This window comes from Charadrius vociferus, unplaced genomic scaffold (assembly GCF_000708025.1).
Source record: "Charadrius vociferus isolate BGI_N301 unplaced genomic scaffold, ASM70802v2 scaffold111, whole genome shotgun sequence".
Lineage (NCBI taxonomy): Eukaryota > Metazoa > Chordata > Aves > Charadriiformes > Charadriidae > Charadrius > Charadrius vociferus.
This window is the reverse complement of record NW_009647046.1, coordinates 2,659,839-2,678,112: the sequence shown is the minus strand read 5'-3', so window position 1 is coordinate 2,678,112 and position 18,274 is coordinate 2,659,839. Positions and strand designations below refer to the sequence as shown.

The following is an 18,274-nucleotide window of genomic DNA, read 5'->3' as shown; positions in this document are numbered from 1 at the left end:
TTCTCAATTGACATTGTAGAACAGAATTCTTAGGGCTTCCTTAGTCACTTGTCATTAGTTACTTCTAATGACACAGAAGTATGACTGATAAAATCATTCTTCTATGACGATGACCTAGGGATTCTGGTAATTCCATGATGATTAAAGACTATAAACTATTTCTGCATAAATTATAACCTGTGAACACCCTAGTTTAGCTTATATGACAGTCGATCTTAGTGTCAGGGAAAATTTCATGATTGAAATGATTATAAATTCATTTGATTTTTATGACATAAGTGTTATGTTGTAGCACCATAGTAAATTGAGTGTTGGAGGTATGGTGCAGTTATACTCCCTGTTATCAGACCACAAGTATTAAATGAGATAAGGTAACAGTTACTTGAAAGTTTGGCTGATGTTGTTACAGTCATGTTACATTGGTTTTAAAGGAACACACAATTTGTGAACTACAAAAGCTTAGTAGTGACTACAGAACAGCACTAGTATTTTTGTAGTACTTTTCTGTATTGAAGTTTGTGATGATTGTGAAGATGACGTTATGGTTGATGTGACTTTCGTGGTTTTACAGTCGTGTCGTGGTAAGTCTGGTGATGGTTGACAGTGATGTTAGTCATAGATTAGAGTTCAAATCTAATGATACTGCATATGGTTAAATTATTGGGCTATTGCAATTGTAGTATTTTAATAATGTTCAGTTGCTGCTGCCTAGTACTAATGCTTACTTACATCCATCTTTGCAGTATTCCACAATATAACCGTCTAATCCCCCGGCTCCAATCCGCTCAGGGGGTCTCCACTTCAAGGAAACAGTGTTGTCAGAAACATCTTCCACTGTAAAGTGGGTTGGTTCACTTGGAGGAGCTATAAGGAAATACATAGAAGTAAATTCTGAGCAATATAACTATGAGAATTCAAAGGCTGTAGGAGGAGTGGTTAGCAGCTGAATTATGTACCATTATCTATTTTAATAAAATGAATTTAACTGAAGTTCAGTTCTAAAATGTAAAACCTAATACTTCATTTAATAGAAGGACAGCATGAGAGTCCTATAATAAGGAGGGGAGCAAGAGGTTAAGATAGTAGTTCCTATTCACATATGCTCACTTATGAGTAAAAGCCAATGAAAAAAGCAAAGTTATAGAAGGCAGTCAAATTTTCAGCAGAAGTTTGCAGAAAAGTTTAGAAATAAAAATGCATACGATTTGTATGCTGTACTTACACCCTGATTGTAATTAGACAAAATTCACATTGTCAGAAGACAAAATTCATCAGTAGCTAAATTTCACTTCACTCATTTTCCTCTAACAGTGGAGAAAATGACCAAAAGTTTTGAATACATTTTTACAGAAACACTAGTTCTGATTTGTACATTTGTAATAGAAAATGCCTGAGAAAAATATTTTGGTGCTGAAAAATTTTTGCTTCAGTTAGATATAGCTATTTCGTGTCTTTTCAGAACAGGAGTGTCATGGCTCTTTAAATCCACAGTTCAGAAAGACCACTAGCTAAATTCAGTCTTTTTAAGCATGACTGTAGTCTACTAATTAAAAAACAGTCAAGAAAAGCCCTTACTGAAGAATCCCAAATACACCCAACTGCTAATGTGAAATCGTTGATTCCAAAAAGCAAACAAAAAGGTAACTTGTTCAAAGTAACATTTGGAGTGCTGGAACGTAAAATTTAGTATACATGGCATAAAAGCAATCACGTTAAAGAAATGTATGTTTGGCATACTCTGTGTATATATATTATAAACTGAACATCTTTTGACTATATATAACATATTTTACATATTAGAAATACTTCATATAGAAAGCAAGTTAAACATAGGTTTATAAATTCTGAAATAGATTGAAATTGATCTTAGTTCCCAAAGTTATTGAGGAAAAAAAAAAAATCACCCAGTTTCCTTTCTGTAGCTGTGTCAAAATTTTTCATATTCAAATAGCAGCAAGGACTGTGAACAGCACCCAGGAGGCAAAGGCAGGTGGGAGCATATACAACCGCACAGTGCACGATCAAAACCCCAAACCTCTTCTCTGAAGCAGTATGTGTGAACTTTATCCTTAATCAAGTAAAACTCTGCCTATCGCGTGAAAGCTTTGGACCTTTTTTTTCAGTAGCTCCACTTGATGGTTTTCGTTTCCCCTCTTTTGTTGCAGACCAGCCGTTGGGTGTTTGAAATCCAGAATTAAGAGACCCTTCTTGCAACTCATCCTTTCCTTCTGACCCCTTCACTGCATCATCTGCTTTTGCATTATCTCCTTCAGCAGGCTGTCCCCCTTCGATGATATTTGTAGATTTAGCAACTCTAGTCATTTTAATCTCCAGCTATTTGTATTTTTGTGGGTCTTCTTTCTAAAGCTCTTAGCAGGCAGGCTTCCTGAGGACTCCTTTAGTTTGCTCTTTCCTCAGGGACTGCAGGAGACACTGCTCTGCTGTGTTGGGAAGGATTATTTATAGAAAATCATTCCTCAAATATTTTCTTAATCAGCTATCCTTTTAGCTGTGGAGAGGGCCAGGATTAAGGGAGTACTGGGTGGGATACTGTGATATTTGCACTCATACAGGAATGGGGGAAGCTGAGAGGGACAGGAAAATTTCTGTCAATTAGTTCTCCTCCTTTCCAGATCCAGCTTGACACTCACACTTCTAATTATAACGACTAAAAATTCATCAGCAATTTCATGAAACTGGAACCTCTGTGCTTCTCAGGAAGGGGAATGAGAGATAGAGAAGAGGAAGATTACACAGGAAAAGGTTGATTGTAGAATATAGAGATGGTTCATGGTCTTTCCTACCACATTCTTTTTAGGTGTAAGGACAGTTCAAGAGAAGAGGTGAAAATTGTCTGTCTTGATTTTGTCCTAGAAATCATATACAGTGTAGTAAAACTCACCAATTGGCATGAAGGGTTGTGAGGCAGGGCTTGGCCGGGACATGCCAATAGAATTCACAGCATAAATCCGCATCTCATAAACTACTCCTTCAATCATTCGCTTGGCTTCATAGGTTAGCTCTTTTAAAAGGTCAAAGTTCAGTCTCATCCATCGATAGCTCTTCTTCTTCTTTCTCTCTAGAATATAGCCTGGAAAGGATAGCTCTTATGATGTAAAAGAACTGCAAATTATTCTCTCACTTTTTAAAATTTTTTTTTTCCAATGGCAGAAAAGAGCCAAATGTGATTCAGAATTATTGCATATAACTGAATTGTGTGAAGCTTTGATATTTTCCTGCAGTTTCTTTTTGTATTACTTTCTTTCTATCTGACGTTTTTACGTGAACAATTATACCTTTTAGAGTAGAAATTATTTAGAATTTTCTATGTCTGGTATTAGGCTTTAAGCACATTTTGCATGCTCTACACTACTATTAAGGTATTTAGACGTATGCAAACTAGAGATACTAGCAGAGCTGGTTTAAATGGTAAATCCTTTCTGGTCAGAATGTGGTCATTCACTCCTAATGGCAGAGAAATGCATGAGAGAGCAGTTCAACAGAAAAACCTTTCAGCAAAGGAAAAATTGACTTGAAATGTGTAAGATGAGATATAGAGTTAAAAAATTAATTTCTTTCTTCTATTCCACTTAAGTTCACTGATCTTGACTAACAGCATAAATCCCAAAGCAAAAAATTAGTTGGAAGAACAGTTTAACACTTCCCTTTGTTGTTTTTTGGTTGGTTGGTTGTTTTTGTTTTTTTTTTAAATGATTTATCAAAGAACTTAGGTTAGATCTCTGGGTCCATTGCTAAGTGGAATTGCAGAGTGCTTCCCAGACAGTGCAGATCCCAGCTGTGCTTCAGCCCTGTAGTGGAGTGAGTCCTGGCCACACACCATTTTTTTTTTGCTCGAATTCCCTTGGGAAAGAAAGTGAACCTGTCTGATTACAGAGAACCAAGAGAGCTAGATGCACTGCAGGAAAAATCTGTAATATAGCTTAGGTGTAGTCTGTATGTCCAGAATCCAGGTCTTCAGTGCATCTGCTTTACCCTCTCAATATCCACAGTCTTTCCCACACTACCATGATGTTTTTCAGAATGACTAAGTCAGGCTGGGCTATCAATTTAAAAGATAAACTTCTTATTTCCCAAAAACGGGAACGGAATCTATGATTCTTGATCCTTAATATGGAGGATGGTTGTATATCACATTGGAAATATTTGTATAAATTATTTTCCAGTGACCTGCTACAAAGGAGTTGTCAGCTGTTTCTTTCCATCTAGCTATATTAAATTTCTGCTGCTTCTCTGTGCTGCAGATGGTATGCATGGATGTCATGCATATAGACTTTGAAACAGATTTTGTTTTGAAAGCTATTCATCTTTTAACTACGGAGTGAATAATCAGAAAATACACTGAATAGTGACTTACACATACTGTGTATTTTTATGTATTGTATGTCTGTTTCTACCCATAGTCTACAGAGGATATGTCTGTAACAGTGGTCAGCTACAATAGGATAAGTCTATAGCAAGCATATTGTAAAGACTTATGAATTGAGCTGTGTAGGTCAGTGATTGAATCCCTGCTGCTCACAAACTTGCAGATGTCCCTTTGGTATACCTGGGAAGTATGATTCATGCTTACAGCGTCTAAAGGGAGATGGAGACCAACAGGCACATTTGTTGATATGTTACAGGCACAGACATCACGCATCAGTAGTCTTTTCTGTCTACATTGAATTGCAAGAGCATGGGAGTCTACAGAATGTTTTGGGAAATGAGTGGTGGAAGTACCTTTGAGCTGACAGGTTGTATCATCGCTTCTACTGTATAAAGTTCCTTCTGTCATGCTTGTTTTCAGTAGATTTTAAACAGGGTTAAATGCTGTAAGCAAAGAACCTGTGGTTCCTTTGACATGTTCCTGCTTTTTTCTCTCTTCAACAGGGTCTGTGAGACTAAGAAGTTTCAGCAACTCAGTTTCTGTTTTTCTGCAATTTTAGATATGCACAGTTTCCTGTCAGAACCGAGACGCTTCTTCACTGTGGCATACCACAATTCCAATTTAAAAAAAAAAAAAAAAAAAAGTGAGAAGGAGGTGAAAAGACAATACTGGTACTATTGGTGACATTTGGTGAAGCAGATTATTTCCCCAAATGCACACAATGTATGATAGATAAAGATACTGGTTTGGTCGTATAAAAAGTACGCAACACCCCATGAAAGCTTTGCATAACAGTGAAGATGGGGTGTGAATTCCTTTTCTATATCTGTTGGCTAAAAAAGTCTGTAGCAGCCGGCCTACAATGCCATCTGTAACAATATAAAGACAGATAAACATGCATATGTTTATTTCCCCTGCCTTTTTAACTTGTTTTTAAAGCTTGGTTTGAATGGACAGTGCTGCATCTTGGTTGTCTGCCCCCCCCCCGCCTTCCTCCCCCAGGTGTTTTATTCTAGCTCTATTAGTAGTTCAGTCCTGTGCTAACGGAAGAAGCCTCTTCATGTAGTGCAGAGTGTTCTTAGTGGAACATTAACAAAATCATTCCTTTGACAGTGAAAACAAAACAAAGAACTTTCCAAAATATGTGTCCTGAAAACTCTACAAAACCAAATCACGGGCTTTGCATAGTCAAGGGGGTGTGGGGTGTGTGGCTGTGGTAATGGGACAGCTATTGGTATATATCTTTGCACATAATAGTTTAAATTGTTAACTTCTTGCTTGCTTCCTGTCAGAACAGATGAAACCACAAAGGACTGGCTCAGTAGTATCTTGTTTATTCCTGCACAGATGACTGCTGTTGAATTAAATGAGGTTACTTGATTCTTGCGGAAGTGAATGAAGTCCAAATATCCAAAAGCAAATACAAACTCCTCTATTCCAGATACTATGCAGGGGGTTAAAAGAATTTTAGAGTATTTCTAGCCCTGGTATCCACATGGGAGTCTATATAGCTTTCATTGTATTTTTTTGAAAAGAAACTCCAGAGATCTTTATTAAACTAATTGCTAGATTTGGAGTCATGAGGACTTTTCCCCTAAAATTGGACAAGAACCTGCATTATTTTCTTTTCCTTTTGGGATCACAGGGAATTTTATCTAAAAAACACTATGCTCTGCAGAGAACTTAAAATAGTATTGGTGATATTCTTGATTGCTTCTGCTCATTTCCTGCATTGTATGATAACTTTGGCCTCTAGTTTTTAGTACAGATTTTGAGGTACTTCAAACAATTGAAAAGTGTTTTGTGACCCGTGGTACGTGGTTGTATATGAAGTAGAATTATTAAGTAGTTTTTAAAAAGAAACATGTATTGCACGAGTGCTTGAGATTACAGATGGCTGGAGTTGATGGCTGAGGTGGCACAGATCTGTTTTGGGATTCCTAGGCAAGTTCAAAGGCCTGTATACTGACCTAAAAATTCAGTCTTGAATAAGAATATTTAGCTTTAACTATTTTTGGTATCACCTTGTGCTTTGGTAATTTGTTTGCTGAAATGTTTCTCTGATTCAAATAGCACGGGTAGGGGGCACTCTCTCCCTAAAATTGAAGGGCCAGAATCTATACCAGTTTGAAGGTTTGACATATTAGATTAGTTCCTGAGGGTCAGCCTTCCTAGAGTGAATAAACATAGAGAATCCTTCCTTGTCATCTTAAAGGAGCAGTAAAAAAGATAGGCAAGGCTGCTGGGGACTTTATATTTTAGCACTTCTTACCAAGTACTGGTTGCCCACCATCATATTTAGGAGGTTGCCACTGTACAGTACAATAATCTTCTCCAATGTTGCTGATCTTGGGAGCTTCTGGAGGGTCAGGAACATCTGAAGAAAGTGTGAGAATAAGAGTTGTTACTGTTTCTATTTCTGTGTACGAGTCGATGAAATATTTTTCTTTAGCATTTTTTCCACATCATATTGATACATCATTGTCAGATAGCAACAGTAGGTACAATTGAGAATGTATTATCTTAGTCTACGGTTAATCTTGTTCTTTGATGCTTCTATATTAGGTTGGTTTTCCCACCATTTGATTATTCAGCTCCCTTGTTCTTCCCAGACATAATCAACTTTTTGCAAAAATGTAAGGTTACAAGGTAATTTTGTTCTGGAAGAAGAGGCTTGCTCCAGGGTTTCCTATTTTCTCTGTAATAAATTTTATATAGAACATAATGGCTGCATGTCTCACATATTTTGTTATTTTGGAGATATTTATAGTAAATATCCTAACTTAAGATTTATAAAAGATGAAAAGAGACTTAGTATTCACCTAATGAATAATTCACCTAGTGAATTCTAAATTTTAATGCTGTAGGTGGAAATAATTTTCTTTTATCATTTTTATGTTTGCTTATAACCTGACCTTTTGTCATATGTGTGGCAGGGTATGAACAAGATAAATACTATGAAAAATTTTATAAAAATTACTGAATCAAAAGTCATATTACCACCAGCTCTTCTGTGACTCACAGTGGCAATCTATGTATCTTATGTCAGTTATGTTATGTATCTTTATTCCATTAACCATTTACTGCTTATAGAATGAAGTAATTTTTACTTAGAAACGTAAACCACAACAAAATGACAGGAAGTTTTTCTTATCTCAGACAAGCATGAAGCATATACTTCAGAAGGGAATGTCATTTGTAAAATGATAGGATCACCCGAAACTGGGAATATATAAAAAGGAAATACACGTATTTCTTCTGGGAGTTGTTCTCTTACCTTTTCACACAGAAGGCAACTACCTGTGAAAAATACTTCTGCCAAATTTTGTGATTGATAGTATTCCTGCCTTTATGATCCTTTTCTGGTTTTGGTTTGGTTTTTTTTTTTTTTTTTAAGTCTAAAGTCAGAACTTGCCTCAGTTTTAGAGGAGTGTGAGTTTCAGTGAACTTGAGATGCTTTCATGTTATGGTTGTTTTCTTCCTTCACTTACCAATAACTTTGACTGTGATATCAGCCTTATCTTCTCCCACTGGATTCTTAACTATAACTCTGTATACTCCCTCGTCCTCCTTTTCTGCTCCTTCAATGATGAAGACACAGTGGTCTTCATGCATCTCCACACGAACTCTGCCTTCAGATTCAAACAGAAGCTATGGGCAGTGAAAGTAAATAGTCATTGTAAGTTGTGCCAGGAACAGCCTGATGAGCCTGTATGTAAGCTGATTAAAATCTTCAAATCATTGAATATTATCAAAATTGTTGAAAAGCTATAAAGTATTTCAAGTTCTATTTGTATGTAGAAGAGAGATAATATAGACTAAGTGGCTCCCATAAATAACATTTGGGAAAATTGGTTCTGAATGTCTGCATGTTGTTAAAAGTCATTGCTAGTTACACATACCCAGTTACATTTCAAAGAAGTTACGAAGTACTTTCTCAGATTCCTGCTTGGCATAACTACTAGTATCAATTGAAAGAGTTTCATGGATAACAGTTGGGCACTGTGTAAATTGAAGAAAGTTTGCAAATTCAAATGGTTGAGCAAACATTCCCGATCAACTGTATCTACATTTGACATCAGAAAGCATGGATTCGAACAATTTCCCTCTATAAAAAATGACCATGCTCCTTGTAACTGTTAATGGCATCAGTGTGATTTCTGTCACTTGAGAATGTCGTATGTGATAACTTTCTACGTTTCTCTGAGTTGAGGTCTAAACATAAAGAGTACAACTTTGCTCTGCATTTATAACACACACCTTTCCTCTTTATGTGCCCATGTATCTTTATACTTAGAACAGGAACTGCTAGAAAGCATATGTGCCTGAATAGTGACTAGTACAGCAGAATCCTAACCCTGAGAAGGGTTTATTTTTGCATAATAAATGTAAAATATTTTTACTCTATCAAAATAAAAAAGTTATTTATGACAAGAAGGGAACTTGTTGGAAAATTAATCCTCTTTCACTGTTTTGTACATACATAGTCAACTGTCTTAACCCATTATCATCTTTCTCTGTGTCCTTTAAGATTTTGTCCTAGGTTTTTTCCTGTAGTTATTACTAAGGCTTAAAAGTTACTGGGGGAAAAAAGTGATAAACATTCACAAATATATTAAAAAGAGTTTTCAAATAACTGCTTTGATTCATTGTAATCCAGACACAGTGTGATAATGATTAGAAAGAGATTTCCTCAATCAGCATCTAACTCACTAAATTACTCACTAAATCTCTTGTGCCCGTTCAGTGTTTGGTGCTGACCATTGTGAGGCAGGGTGTTGTGCCTGATGTGCTATTTGCTTCACCAGTTTTAATATCTACTGACTTTAATTTTATTTCCTTCTGAATAAGACCTTTTATCTGGAAAACACTAAGTGTATTTGTATGCCCACATAAATAATAAGGAACTTACCTTACTATCAGTATTTAAATCACTGCTGTTTTCTGAGGGAGCCATGGAATCATCATTGCTTCGAACAAGGTCACTTTTCTAGATAAGCAAAGAAACCACAGAAAGTCATCTAAGTCTTTCTGAGCACAGCAAAGTTGTTTCTGCAAGACAGAGAGGAGCCCATAGGTTTGTTAGAGGGCTTGAATACAGAGGTGTGAGAGAAGCCAAGAGCAAAGTGAGGCAGCAAGCAGACCTGGGGAGGACATCAACTGACATGTAAGTAAAAAGCAGGAGTGGAAATGGACTGCAGTGATAAGTCAGCAAAACTAAATTTACAGCTTAACGAACAAAGATGCATGACATTCCTGCAGTAGAATTGTAACTGATTGTGAATCTGTCTGTGTCCTGTGGTACTAGTTACTCATCCTGTGTAACTACAAAAAAAAAAAAGATTACTTCTTTCTGTAACAATTGGAGAGTAGGTCAATGTAGACGTTTTAACACTCAGAAATATAGTCAGGTCTAACATGCATCAAACAATGTATCCTGAAGCTGTGCTGCTGTTTGTTTAGGATTTAATTAGTAAGTATGTACTATACATCCTTCAAAACAAGACTGGCTTCTTTTACTTATATGTTGAGACCTCATATCTTAGAAATAATACTGTATAGGGGTTGTCTGATATCCAATCATCATTTTATCAGAGAAACTTATGTATGAGAGTCAATTTCTCTTAGTTCCCAAATGAAAGACAAATGGCTTTTTTGCTTGTTCCCGCCCTATTCTTCATTGCAGAAAAAAGTCCTAAGTGTTATTAAATATGCGAACCTGAAGAAAGAATGTGGCAGAATCATGATGAAATGAGACTGGGGAAATTAATACAACTAGCAATATTATTTTGTCTCTATCTACCACTATGGGAAGTGTAATGATGCTGTATAATATTATGCAAAGTATTTCTGTGTTTTGTGCTAGTTATAGCTCAAGAGCCCACAGATGGTGAGGGGTGGGGATGTTCTGAGATAGCCAGAAAGGAAGCTCACTTAACATTTTGTGTCTAGCTTCTAAAATCTTTCTTTGATGTTTTGTAATTGCTTTGATAACGCAAATAGCAAGTGTCCTCTATTTTTATTATACCAAATACATTTTTTCCCCAGTGTTCTGCTGAGATGACATTTTCTTCACAGACTATAGAATTCTTGAGAAAGATTTATTTTTTTAAAAAGAAGCTGCCATCTCCAGAACGTGTCCATCCTAACAAGAGAAGATGATGGGGATGAATGATCATTTATTTCTTTTTCTCTGAGGTAGGAAGAGAATAAACCTGTGTGGTATCCTACTGTATGCATGTACATGTGTCTACTCATATATACTCAGTCCCTTCTTTTAGAATAGAAAAACAGGCAACAGTTCAGAAAAAGAACATTTCAGGATGACTCTCACAAAAACAGCTAAATCCCAAACAGCTGCATTGCAGCTATTTAGTCTTTTTCTCTTGAGGTTTAAAAAAAAAAAAAAGGGAAGATGAAAATACTTGTAACTAAGACTTGTAAATCAAAGTAAGATGTGAGAAAGAAAATAAACTGCCTTGCCTCAGACATTGTGTCAAGTTACACATTACCTTGTTTACTTTCTGCCAGATGACAGTGGGTGTTGGATCTCCTGATATGGGAACATCCAATCTCAGTTTGTTCCCAGCCACCACGACAATAGTGTCAGGGGATTGGCCGAGACAGTCAAGGTGGATTTTGGGAGGTTCTATAGCAAGGGCAGAGAAAATAAGTTTTAAATATAGTTTGAGTGTTCTGCATGGAGAGGGAGGAAAAAAAAAAAAAGGTGAATATTCATGCATTACATTAAAAATGAAAAAACACTGCTTCCTTTGCTATTGAAAACATGTTTACTTGCATATAAATAATGACTGCAGTTCTTACCTTCTCTTGGGACAAAATCAATCTTGACCTCTGGGGAAAAAAAAAAAGGTGGGGGGGTGTAGGAGAAATAGATCAGAAAAAAGAATTTACATAGCATCTGCACCCATAAAGTAATTTTAAAACTATTAATCAGTAAAACCTCATAAGGCATACACATCAACAGATCAATGCAATAAACTGGAAAACAGGGTCTGTAAAACAATGTGATAATGATAACACAAAATACTAGGGAAAAGCAATGTGCCTATATTAAGGTATCAGGAAAGAGATTCTGAGTACTCTTTCCTGATAATAACCATAATTAATGCCATCATTTTATCCCTCTGGAATTCCTATTACATATTCTAAGATAACTTACCCAAAAACTGAAGCTTGGCAGAAAGGTTGTAGGCAAATCCCTGAGGGATGAAGGAATAATCAGCCTCGTCATCTGGTGTTACGTCCTCAATAGTTAGCTTATGGATTCTGGAAACATGAAAAAATATATTCCAGTCCCTTACCTTACCTCTCCAGGAGAAACAGGGCTATCTCAAGAGACAAGCTGCAGGTTATAGGATATTAATTCTCCACTTGCCCTAACATCAAGTCAACAACTATCAGGGCAGTAGACTGCTTCAATATTCAAGGAAATCCATGTCAGCGTGTTGTCTATGAATTGTCAAGGTAGATGCGTAGGCTAGTCTGAATAGAGGAAGCAGTTCCTCTGCTTTGGTCAAGTCCCTTACCATTACTAGGGCAGTTGTAACACTGCTGACTGGTATAATTTGATCAGGTTGTGACTACAATAAATTCTGGAAAAACAAGCTAAAAATTGCTGCTCCATCCCTGTATTATTGTAAATTCAAAACAGAATACAGAAAGGGAGTACCAAGGGAGATTTACCTAACATGTGACACTTATGTATCTTCTGAATCTTCTTGGTCTCCATTTCCAGTAGTAGTTAGACTTCTAAGAAACTTGAGCACAGAATTGTGCAACTGTATGTGTTAATATAAACACAAATTTTTCTGAAGGGGTTCATACACAACTGCTATCTTAATCTGTCTAAACACTGCTGCTGATTTTAAAGTTATCAAAAATAAGTTGTCTAGATTGTTTGAATACCATGAAAACATGAAATCCTAATGAAAATGAAGAATGAATTCTGCTGCTATACCACTGATGCCATACATGCAAAACGTACCAATACAGAAAGACTGTGCACATACCAAAGCAAGTCTGTCACTATGTGCTGATTGCATATGAGAAGGTTTTTAACTCTTTTCCTTTTAGCTCGAGCCAGGACCAAGTCTTGTTTTATATTCCTGTCCCCTGAAATAATAGTTCCTGTGGATTGCAATGCAATACCCAAGCTTGTAAGCACTTTCTGAAAGGAGACTAACCTGCCAATATGGGAGATCTTTATCCTTTCATCTGGGATCACCTCCTTTCCATTTTTCAACCAGATTCCTTTCACATTTTCATCAGAAACTTCACACTTGAAGACTGCCTGGTCACGTGCCTTGACTGTAAGGTCTGCAATGCTCTGATAAACTTCCAGCTTTTTCTCTGATATTGTGAGAATAATCGATACACACATCAATAAATCAGAATAACTCTCTAAGTAAACAGTTAGTGTGGATTTACTGAGTAGAAAAGGCTCAAGCTGAGCAAGCTGTTTGTGGAAGGGTTAAATATGAAGGGAAACCCACAGCATGCAGGACTTTAACGGGACTGAGAGCAAAGCACCCGTTATTATCAGGATATCTGTTACATCCGCCACACAGGTCTGAGTTCTCCTCGAGGCCTTTATTATCAGACCTTATGCCCCTTATTAATTCTTCTTTTTTCCTGGCATGAGGATTATGCTATTCCTATGCACCATCCTGGAGAAGGTTACCTTCAGCCTATTTTAATTTTTCAGCTTCTCTGGTTCTGTAATATTGCCTGTGCCTACCTTGCACAATTAGTTCAGCGACTGATACCCCACCATTGGTCTTCACAGTGTAGTGTCCGCTGTCCTCCTTGGTTGACTCATTAATAATTAGATACTGCTTTTTTCCATCTTTCTTGAATCGGTATTTGAATGTTTCTTCCCGGGTCAGCTCAATTCCGTCCTTTTCCCTGCAATGCCAAATAGCGTTGAGTCATTTTTCTATAGTTGGAAGAGGAGAGTAAGAGTCAGGTCAATGTTACTAGAGATTGGAAGACACAAGATAAATTCAATCTTTCTAGCATTTCAAGTTAGCAAAAAAAGAGACTGTTGCACAAATGTTAGTGGAACCAGAATGCTTCTAGCTTGACCGTTAATTTTTACTACGTATTTGACTTCTGAGTTAAGAGAGTTCATTGACAAGGACTTACTTGATTGTTACTATTTATACACTACCGATAAACATGAAAATATATTAAATGCTGTAGAAGATACAGGGATGAAGATACAGTTCACCAGAAGGGAATTTACTATCTTAAAAACTGCCATAAGGTAAATGGGACTTTATGGGAAATGACTTAAAAGTCTTAATTTTCCTGATGTGAATTATATTTGTTATAAATTCATGGTTTGTGGGCATCAGTAAAAGAAGAAAATTTTAGGATGGATTGAAATGAAGATGTATTTTGGATTTTGCAGCCCTTTCCATTCAAGGATGCCACAGTATATTTAAGACATTACTAAATTAAGCTTCACCATCCAGCCTGGGAGGAAATTTAATTATTGTAATTTCCAATCATCATGAAGGGAAACAAGCAGAGAGGATTCATGTTGTTTAGTCAAGGTCACACCAAAATGCATACGACATTTTAAAGATTTCCTGTTCCTAATCCTAAGTAACATAAGTAGGCCACAAGAAAATAACTTGTAATATCTTCAACTTATTCCTTTTGTAATGTTTTATATTTTTAATTATTATTTGAATATATTTATGTTATGTTACTTGAATACTGCTGCAATTTGTAAAGGAAAAAGTTTTTCTCTTTGATACTTACCCATGTGGAAAAAGAAATAGAAAAGATGTACTGCTTTTAATAGAGTAAGAATTTTCTTTCTATCTTGTGTTATTTCCCTTAGACTATTCAGCTTAACAAATGAGCTTACAGGATAGCAAGTTGAAATTCTACTTAGGGACTCACTGAAATACTATAGCTCTAATTTCTAGGTAGATATATGCAAGAAAACCTTTTGCCTCGATTAGAGTCTGCTGAAGTAAATCACAAGATCAAAACTTTAAGCAGGGACAAGAATCCTACAACTTGTGACTTAGATGTATGTACTTGCTGCAACTGTATTTCCAAATACCTACAGGTTACTCCCTCCTAACTGTTCTTTACAGCACAGTTTAGTGGAATTTCTAGTTGGTTTGGAAGAACACTGGCTTCCCTTCCAGATCACAGGACTACAGCACTAGGAAGGAAGGAAACAGAGGATGCCTGTAACAACCACATGAAACACACTGCTTAGTGTTATGTCAGGATAATCTTTCCTCTGCTTGCTGAGTGGCAAGAGTCTGAGGCCACATGCAAGATGTTCTCCTAAGACTGATATACTCATTCATGCAGATTAGTACTGAAACAAGTGCTACAATGCAATGCGTAAACCTTTGCTGAACTTCTAAGAGTGGATTGTAATCCAGAAGTTCAACGGGCTGCTGTGGCTAGTTTTCCAAAGCTGAACTTTTAAATTTTTTTTTTTTGGTGATGTATTTTGACACGTAGCTCATGAAAAACATCTGAATGTTCTATTCATCCATTGATAAGAAAGACATCTCTTGAAATTTTGTCTGAATAATGAAAATAGACTATTTGCAATGGCTAGTGCTTTAAATTCCTGGGAAAGGAATAGTATATTTAAATTGCATTTGTTTTGCTGACTAGCACATTGCTGATGCTGTGTATGAGTAGAGTGTTTGCAGAGGGGTGTACTGACTGATAGTGGAGTGATAAAACTGTAAAACTCAAAAAAGAACTCCCAGATATAATTTGGCTTAAAATAATACACTGGTGCAGTGAAAAGAGAATAACCTCATATAAGGTAATATTACAGGCTTTCCTTTGGTAACTAGAGCAATGAAGTAGAAGAATCAAGTGTCAGTGGAGGATTTTATAGAACCATAGAAGTGTTTGTTTAAAGACCACCATATGTCATCTGGTCCACCCTCACACTTGACACAGAACTAGTGCACTAATAGGTAGGTCAGCCATGGTTTAGTCTATCCAAGTCCTGAACATCTGCAAGATCAAATATCTGTTCTCAACTTTCACTTCATGCCTCTTTTCTCTGTCTGGAAATGATGTTGTATTTCCTGTTTAGATTCTAAGGAGAAATTGGTTAATGTTTTCTGAGATATCACTGATGTGGGTAGTATGTGATAACAAGGACACACAGATTTGTTGTTATTATTCCATTACTATAGTTTGTTTTCATTGGGATAAGGTGAAAACACATCAGATCTTTTCAATTGATAAGATGATACATCCAGCATTCAGAGATGGAAGAATCAGGTCAAAACTATGTATTTTATTACATATTTTTCTTCAAGAATTATATTATTTCCAAGACCATCTGAAGTTTAGAAATAACTATGCCATAGGACTGCATAATAATAATGTGAGACCTTTCTGGGTAATCAAGAGAACATTCTTTCCCGATTACTATGTAGAGACCCACATAATGAATTCTCCAAGCCCTAGTCTGATGGCCATGCCTAAGAAGCTGTAAGCCTTATTTCTGTCTTGCGCAAGTCACATAATTGCTTTTGTTCATATGCTTGTGATTTCATATCCCAGGTTTAAAGGGTGCAAGAGCTGTAACAGGTGGCCTGAGTTAGTGCCTGTTACTTGGCTTAAACTGTTGAGGATTTTCCTAATGAGCCATAAAACTGGAACTCTTTCTCTCATGTTTTCTCTGGACACTTCTCTCCATTGTCCAAAATGTTCCCTTTGTTGCCAAAGATCATTGACTGAGTCTCACTTAAAACCAGTAAAATACAGTGTAAATGTCAGTTTTCTATTGCTATGATTTGAAGAGTTTCTCTGACCACTTGCTGTGCTTCAGGCTGAGACAGCTGCTGGTTTGCCCTTGTCACACCAAATGCCCATCCCACAGATACCAGCTCTGCAAGATGTATGGGAGTTGTTCAAAGGCATAGGATCAAAGTGTGGCAGCTGCACTGTGCTCTGAGAGGTACAGATCTGGTTGTCCCCATCTCTTGTGACCAGGCATCTGTAAGCAGTTCCTGAACAATAGCATGCATGTGCCTGTGCATGTGGCTTTAATAGTGTAATGCATATGCTCTACTAGCACTTGGGCTCTATTTAAATTCCCAGCTCCTTCCTTTGGGAGAACAGATGAGTGGTTGGCACTTTCCAGGAATGTAATGGGCATTGTGGGAACAGTTGATAACCACGTGCCTGAAGCTGTTAACAAGCACAAGAGAATTTCATCTGGTAGAGAAATGAAGTGAGAACAGTGTGCGTAAGACTCGGTATGTGAGCACTGCCTGCTGTGCCTGCCCAAGCAGTGTGAACCTTCCAGCTTCCGCTTAGCTGGAATGCCCAACAAAATGGACTCTATGGTCTAAATGTTTGTCATCTTAATCCTGCTTGCTGCACATACATAATGTCTGGCTTTGCAGGATCACCACAACAGATATATTAAAATAAGTCAATGACATTCCCTCTCCCTCTGGTGTCTCCTGTCCCTCAAGAGACACTAACTTTTTACCTAAGAAAAAAATACTTTTAAAAGAACCATCTCACTGCAATTGAGAAGACCAGAAGATTCCATAAAATACAGCAAACTCATCACAATACAGATCTGATTAGTCTAAGCAATAGTTAGACATTACTGTCAAACATTTAGAAAACATTAAAGCTAACAGCTCTGCAGTCAGTGGCATCCTGTAAACACTGAATGAGACTTTCTAGAGACATGATGAAATATCAATACTTAAATTTTCTGCCATATTCTGGCCTCAGTTCTTCCTTGATGTTTGACATATAGGAAGAGGATCAATCTTTGCCTGAAAACAATTATGTAGGATGCCTTCTTCCTTTTTATTCCACAACTCTTGTCCACAAAACCTGGTCCTAGAATGTCCCAAGGAGGGATGCGGTTTCGTGTTGTCTGGGTTTTTTTTCTCTTTACCATTTCACAGTAGCTCCTTCCTCAGACACTTCACACTCAAACTCCACTCTCTCTCCAACCATCACCATCTGGTCCTCCAGTGGGTGAGTGATCAGGATTGGAGGTTCTGGAAATAAAGAGACTTTTATTAAAAGAGTATTCTGAAAGATTGAAGACCAGAAGTAGATTTCATCACTCTGCACTCCACAGGAAGAACCCCTGGCTAAATACATGGCGATGCTCTCTGTGTTGGAACTTCAAATTTACTGTGCTGGATCACGTTATCAAAATTATCAAATCACCTTTTGTTTCTTGCTTCATGAGACAGAATACAAACACAGGCTTAATCATTTTCATATATTTCTGAACATCTAAACGAGAGGCATTAGTTTTCTGTACTACTTGATCTGCTTGTAGAGCTTGAGGCACATGTTTATCTTGAGTGAAATAAAATTTTTGAAGTAAGTTTCTAGCCCTATTGTTGGAAGATGTAAATCACTTTCCAAATGAGAATTAATGGTAACTATTACCGTACTGTTTTCCTGTGCTTTCTTAGTTGCAGCTATAGGGAAAATTTTCCTTCATTTAACTGTAAGAAAAATATGTACAATAGGTATCAGAATTTGTTCATATGTTTGAGAATTTCCTTTCCCACAAGTTTAACTAACCTAAGAATAGAGAAGGTGACAGTAATTCTAAGTGTTAGGGAAGATCTCTTTCCTTTTGCTACCATTGCTCACCTTTTACAAATAATTCTGTGAAGCTCTTCTCCTCCCCTACCACACATTCATATGCTGCATCGTCGGCCAGAGAGCAGTGGTTTATGGTCAGTATTCTCTTATTCCCAACAGCCTCAAAAATGTATCTGAAAAGAGAATCTAGATGTAATTATCGGAGAGTAACTCTTTTGGACCCAGTCACTGTCTTCCCCTGTCTGGCAGAGAAAAAGGTTCCTGCTT

General features: G+C 36.9%; 1 protein-coding gene across 1 annotated transcript in view; it reads right to left on the bottom strand.

Moving 5' to 3' along the window:
* The window catches only part of MYBPC3 (myosin binding protein C, cardiac), a 62,713-nt gene that overhangs the window by 18,696 nt on the left and 25,743 nt on the right, over positions 1 to 18,274 (bottom strand). The window contains exons 15-26 of the mRNA XM_009895646.1: positions 18,056 to 18,180; positions 17,337 to 17,442; positions 13,149 to 13,315; positions 12,595 to 12,760; positions 11,571 to 11,677; positions 11,213 to 11,242; positions 10,900 to 11,036; positions 9,300 to 9,377; positions 7,879 to 8,038; positions 6,660 to 6,764; positions 2,903 to 3,091; positions 730 to 864 (exon numbers count right to left, since the gene is read on the bottom strand). Coding sequence (XP_009893948.1) covers positions 730 to 864; positions 2,903 to 3,091; positions 6,660 to 6,764; positions 7,879 to 8,038; positions 9,300 to 9,377; positions 10,900 to 11,036; positions 11,213 to 11,242; positions 11,571 to 11,677; positions 12,595 to 12,760; positions 13,149 to 13,315; positions 17,337 to 17,442; positions 18,056 to 18,180 — 1,505 coding nt within the window. The remainder of the gene's footprint in view (positions 1 to 729; positions 865 to 2,902; positions 3,092 to 6,659; positions 6,765 to 7,878; positions 8,039 to 9,299; positions 9,378 to 10,899; positions 11,037 to 11,212; positions 11,243 to 11,570; positions 11,678 to 12,594; positions 12,761 to 13,148; positions 13,316 to 17,336; positions 17,443 to 18,055; positions 18,181 to 18,274) is intronic.